Consider the following 6,434-nt stretch of genomic DNA (forward strand, 5'->3'; position numbering starts at 1 on the left):
TATTTATATATATGATTTTTTTATCCTGAGAATACTTGAAATTTCCCATCTATTTCTAAAGGTACATTTAACTATGTAACTATGTTGACCATAGAACCATAGGTTTCTTGAATTCATATCATCAATCTGAAATGTTTTATCCTTTAACCAACATTTCCCAGCTTGCCTCCCTCCAGCTCCCTGACGTAAATCTGGAATGATTTTTCTCCTAGCTATTTATAGATCACATTTTCCTAGTTCTTCATAGGCTGTGAATTCTAGGCTGCTGAGTGCCAAATTTAGCATATTTCTCTTTTTTGATGTACATTTTAATTTAATTTTTGTGTGTTTCATACAATGAATCTTAATCACCTTTAGACCCCCTCCACATACACCCATACCCCCCCACTGGATGTCATGCATTCTGTTATATATGTTAAGGCCTATCGAGTCAAAGCTTTTGTATAAGTTCATCCACTGGAGTCTAGTCAGCCCATCTAAAGTCTCTCCCTTAAAGAATATCAACTCTACCTCACCCAGTAGTAGTCAGCTGCCAAGAGTTCCTTGGCTAAGTTTGAATAGAGAGAACTATGGAAATATTGTTAAGAGTTAGCAGTTAACTTGCTTACTGTTCTGACTTGCTCATTTGAAGACTGTTTTGAAGTTTGGGGGGGGCAAATATAGTACAGAGTTTAGGGAACTATATTCTGTGAATTTCCAGAAACTAAGTATTTTTATTTAAAGTCTGTTTATGATAGAAGTATTCCTGGTTACAACCATTAGACTCAGCCACTATAGTATAAAAATAACTATACTGTAATATGTGAACAAATGTGTGTGTCTGTCTCAATAAAACTTTATTTACTGCTACAGGTGGATTTGAACTTGGGGTTATAGTTTGCTTATTTTTTTATGTAAAGAATACTTCTTTCTAAAGTGACTTTGTCTTCTACTAAAGCACCTCTGACTTGAGTTTCTATTGACCCCCTCTGTATTTGTCAAAACTCTACTGTAGGCAGTAGAAACCCAAAGATGCCTGGATCCCCGTGAACACTTAAAATGTTTCTCCTGACAGTTCCTAGTTATTGCTCTCTTAGAAGTTTTCTCTTTTTCTGTATGAATTCTGCCCTATCTATATACAAATTAGATTTCAGCTGAACACTTGACCTTATTTCTGGATCTCTTTATCTACATAGCCCTTTTCTCCATTTCTCTGCCTTATAAATTTGGACTGTCCCAGCCTCTGTAGCTTCCACTCGCACAGACTCAGGTTTCTGCTTGACTTATATGCTGTTGGAGCACAACCTAGATACTGCCACAGAATAGAAATGTGGGTGATAGTAGGATGCAACTCTTGTCCTTTTCCTATGGGGTCACTGTCCAAGACTTCCCATTGTGTTTGATAACAACTGTCTAATATATTTGCCAAGGGCTCTGGCTGTTTATGATTGAGGATAATTCCATATCTTCTTTATCTTTCAGAGCTGGGAGCAGAACTTTCCTCATTAGATACTCTGATAGCCAAATTCTCTTGTGGTGCAGAAAATTGACTTAAAAGTCCTTAAGTCTATACCACATTTTATTACCATAACATTATAACCTCTTTAAACACTTCCCCATATTACCACCATTTTCAATATAACTTTTAAAATTTCTGGCACATGCCTAAATCTGAGACTCACTGTCAGCTGCCTTTTCCCTGGCCCCTCATAAGATGTGTTTTAAGACTTGGTTTCCTATAATAGAAACTGCTATGGAAATATTCTAAGGATTAGTTCAGATATGAACTTGAAATTATATTGGCACAAAAACGTGTTTTGTTTTGTTTTGTTTTTGATTATTACATCTTGGGGTAATGTTGGAGGCACAGAGGTCAGACAGGAAATTATGACAGTAAAATCCACACTGTGACAGAAGATGTGATGAGATATATTCTAATTGGATGACAATTGTCAGAATTCGTTACAAGATTTTGTGATTGATGAGATTAAAATTTATTTGTATGAAAACTACATCTCCCAGAGCTTCGTGGTCATTTACAGATGAGTTGGTCTCATCCTGAATGTGGTTAGATATTGACACTGATGACACCACATATACACTAACAACCCTTGAAAAGTTGTATTACTCACATACCGGAGCTTTGTGGGAGAAGAATGTGACTCTAAATCATGCCAAGAAATGAGAGAAGAAGGAAAGGAGACTGGCTTGGGGATTTAATGGTGTTTAGGGGGTAAACCAGGATAAGGTTTCCTGTATTCATGTGGGTGGTTGTATGGCTCGACCCTTTGCCAAATGGAGCTCCAAGGCTGTATCAGATGTGAAACCCAAATGTTTGGACAAGGACTCTGAAGCTTAACAAGTGTTGGCATGAGACAGGTCATATAGCTGATATGTATCAAAAGTAGATTTCAAATGCAGGTCTGTAAAATATTGCTGTCTTGCATCTTCTGTGAACAGCTGACATTGCTCACAAAGGAAATTGTAAGATACCAAATAACTGACAAATAAATACATATTAGGGAAAATTGTTAGAAAGATGTATATTTGTTGTATATGCATGACCCTGCAGCTGAAAGGCATCTTATATATGTTTCCTTCTGTTAAATATTGAAGTAAATTGGTGCCAGAATATACTACCAAATACCCCATAATGCATGTGCTCTAAGTATCTTAAAGATTTTGTTTCAGTGTAAAAAATGAGAGGACTTGCTTTGATCCTTAGGTATTATTTATATTCTTAATTACAACTTTTGGAGTCCTGTGGTAGTTAAATAAATTTCTCTCTCTCTCTCTCTCTCTCTCTCTCTCTCTCTCTCTCACACACACACACACACACACACACACACACACTTGTGAATGGTCCCTGTGAGTAATCTAAAGCCAGAACTCAGTATCAGACAAGAGGCAAAAATAGGAGTCAGATTCTTCAAATTGTAAGAATGCTGTGATCCTTTGCTCTTCACAGTTGATCCATTCTCTTGGCTGCTCTTTATGGGTAGGGAATAGTCTACCACCCTGTTTTTCTTTTTGATTTGTTCCAGAGTTTTGCCCACATGGTTATTGGGAATGTCAGAATGGCAGATGTTATAGTCCAGAGCAAAGCTGTGATTTTGCGGATGACTGTGGAGATAACACTGATGAAAAGGAATGTGGTGGCTCCTGTACTTTTGAGAGAGGATGGTGTGGCTGGAAAAACTCCCTTGCTGAAAACTTTGATTGGGTTTTGGGAATTGGCTCTCATCAAAGCCAACGGCCTCCCAAAGACCACACACTTGGAAATGAAAGTGGTAAGTAGCCGGGTTGTTGCTCTTACTCTGCACATATTCACAAAGTCTGTCTCATTATCTTCAAGTACAACTGGGTAGTGCAGTTCAGCCAAAGAGTTAGCCTATGTGATCTTTTCCTCAGGCAGCTGTAGCTATGCACCACAGAGCAGGTAGCTGGAACAGCAGACAGCGCCTTCTCATAGCTGTGGAAGTCGGAAGTCCAAGACCAAGCTGGTGGCAGACTGCTTTCTTCTGGGGGCTGTGAGGAGGAGGCATCTCTCCCATACCTCTTTGCTGGGTGCTGGAGGCCTCAAATATTCCTGACTTGTAGGTGATGGTTTGTCTTGAGTCTTCACACCAACTTCTCTCTAGACACCATTTTCTGTGTCGACATGCTTTCTTCTTATTAATCTCTAGGCATATTGGCTAAGGTCCACCTTAATAGCATTATCTTCACTTGATCTTCAACAGAGCCTTTATTTCCAAAGGTCAGGTCTGTAAATACTGGGGATTAAACTGGGGCTGGGAGGTAGGAAGATACAAATCTTATATTAATCACAGTTTCTCGGAATTAGGACACACACTTGATCTTTAACAAATTACTTAACTTTTCAGAATCTCAGATTCATTGTTTGTAAAATGGAGATAGCAAAGTGTGCCTTGTGTGCCTAACTGAAGTTGTGAATCAAACAGCGTGAGGCACATGATGGCAAAAGAGTTAAAACCTGTTGAGAAGCTGTGACGACGTAGCTGTCAGACCACATTTGCTAAGTGTTGGGCACAGATTAGTTTTGTAAGAAGTACCAGCAATCGAGTCTCAGGCTCAGTACTCATCCAGCAAAGGACAGTAACAGCATAAAGAAGGGACCCTGAACTCCCGGAGAGCACTGATATTTCATAGGCTCATAGAACAAATCTGAATAAGCTAGGCTCATCCAGCCAGGAAATCAACAGTGTAAATCACATTCACCTGTACATACATGATATGCTTTATGTATTTTTATATACAAGAATAGAAATTAATTACTTTCATGTTTCATGTTGAAACTCCTAGGATCTCATTTACATATTCAACAGGCGACTGGATCGTCCCTTATGTTGGTTTCATTAGTGATCTTTTCTCCCTTTTATAATAACCAGGTCATTTATGGACTCCATTAAATATTTCCTATGACTGCTTTGTTGATTTGATGGAATAAATATCCTGTCAGATCAGTTAGCCTTCATGCTGTAACACACTTTGTTAAAAGCACAGACAGTTGGGAATTGTTCTGTCAGCGAGCTAGAGACAGGGCCATTAGGTTTGTTCTCCATTTCAAATGAAAATGCCTTTGGCAACTACATCATATGAAATGTAATAAATCTGAACTAAGATTTATAAAGAAGCTAGAATAATCCTCTCCATGTTCTTTCAGTCCTATCTGAATTCCGGCCCTTATTCCTAGGTCACTTCTTGTATTTGGAGGCTACTCCTGTGGGCCTTCGCGGCGACAAAGCCCACCTCAAGAGCACCATGTGGCGAGAGTCCAGCGCTGCCTGCACCATGAGCTTCTGGTATTTTATATCTGCGAAAGCCACAGGGTCTATTCAGATTCTCATTAAGGTAGGCTCTTGGCTCAGGATGCTGCTGGGCTTTGCGAAGCTCCTGCTGGGAGGCATGGGTCTGCCATGGCTAGAGGAAGCCTTGTTTTCTCACAAAGAACAGCTCCTGTGGCCACATGCATTATGGGGTTTGATTAGCTGGGACTTGAGAACCTGTGTTGTGTGTTGCTTTAGAACTGCAGGGGCTCACGTATTAGTTAATCTAAGTCATCTCATTTGGCTGTTTTTTTTTTTTTTATCTTTTTTCAACAAAATAGAATAGATTATATGTACATTTGAAGGGAAAACAACTGAATTTTTCATATTCTAGTAATTATAGAGTGATAGTAATAGACATTCTGGCTCCAAGAACACTTCACAAAGGACTGAACTACTCAGGAAAATGATCAGGATATGAGTGCAGCAAACAGTTTATTAGGTGAGACATATGAATGCATTTTTACCTGATTATTAATTAAATAATTCCATTAGAGATTTTATTTAGTACAAAATGACAGAGTTTGAGAAAAAACAGTAAAGTCAATATTGATGAGACCTAGCTTAAACAGTTTCTTTAACAAGTTGAATCAGCAGCTAAAAGGTGGGGTGTGTGTGTGTGTCAGTGTGTGTATTTTAAGACTCTAGTTATAATTTCAAGAAAGCTTGCTTTCAAGTAGCTATAATAGACACTGCTGTTTTCTCATACGTGAGCTTTACTCAAGTGCCTCAGCATTGATGGAGAATTCCTGACCTGAATGCCGAAGAGCTCATGTATCTGAATAGTTTACAGCTGTGTGGCTCATGCTTTATTGGAAACCTGAATTGACTTTACAACTCTGGATCATGCTATAATGATGCACCTAAAGGCACCTAGAAGGACACATGCAGCTAATAACCACAGCAATTGATTCTTGTGCTTGAATCTAGGAACTGACATGAAGCTTAATGTTCTCATAGGAGTGTTTCATTAGTACTCCGTTGACTGTGATGCTTGATTATTTGGTATACACTGTGTGAGGGACTTTGTTCTCTGTGGGATTTACTCTTCTTATTTGCTTGACTGATAGTTACTTTCAGCTATCATATATTATAGGAGCAAACTTCATATAACACCTATGGCTTCTTCATTTGATTCCTGTGGAAACTTAACATCATTTTTAAAGACCAGTGTTTCTACTATACAAACACACACACACACACACACACACACACACAGAGAGAGAGAGAGAGAGAGAGAGAGAGAGAGAGAGAGAGAGAAAGAAAGAAAGAGAGAGAGAGAGAGAGGAGAGGTAGACCATAGGGAAGAAGGCTGTTAAACTATTTTAGAGGCATGACATGGCTGTGGCACTCTTGAACTCATAAGACTTAATCGGATAGGCCCTGTACAGGAATCATCCTGGAGACATTCAGAACTAAATGGGGTGGGGCTCATGGGACCCTCCCTACCCACAGGAGCTAATGACAGTTGAGGACTGCTGGGAAAAAGGAAGTCTAAAGATTAAATTGCTGTATCCATTGGTGAGTGACCCCTGCTCCAGTGGACAGTTCCAGACTCATGCCTATGCAAGTGGACCTGGTCAAATCCAGTGGGTCACAAAGCAAAAA

General features: G+C 39.2%; 1 protein-coding gene across 1 annotated transcript in view; it reads left to right on the forward strand.

The window, feature by feature from the left end:
• The window catches only part of Malrd1 (MAM and LDL receptor class A domain containing 1), a 721,844-nt gene that overhangs the window by 413,205 nt on the left and 302,205 nt on the right, over window positions 1-6,434 (forward strand). Inside the window, exons 26-27 of the mRNA XM_029557135.1 lie at window positions 3,024-3,269; window positions 4,694-4,851. Coding sequence (XP_029412995.1) covers window positions 3,024-3,269; window positions 4,694-4,851 — 404 coding nt within the window. The remainder of the gene's footprint in view (window positions 1-3,023; window positions 3,270-4,693; window positions 4,852-6,434) is intronic.

The sequence above is a fragment of the Nannospalax galili genome, unplaced genomic scaffold (genome assembly GCF_000622305.1).
Source record: "Nannospalax galili isolate Female #2095 unplaced genomic scaffold, S.galili_v1.0 scaffold487, whole genome shotgun sequence".
Taxonomy (NCBI): Eukaryota; Metazoa; Chordata; class Mammalia; order Rodentia; family Spalacidae; genus Nannospalax; species Nannospalax galili.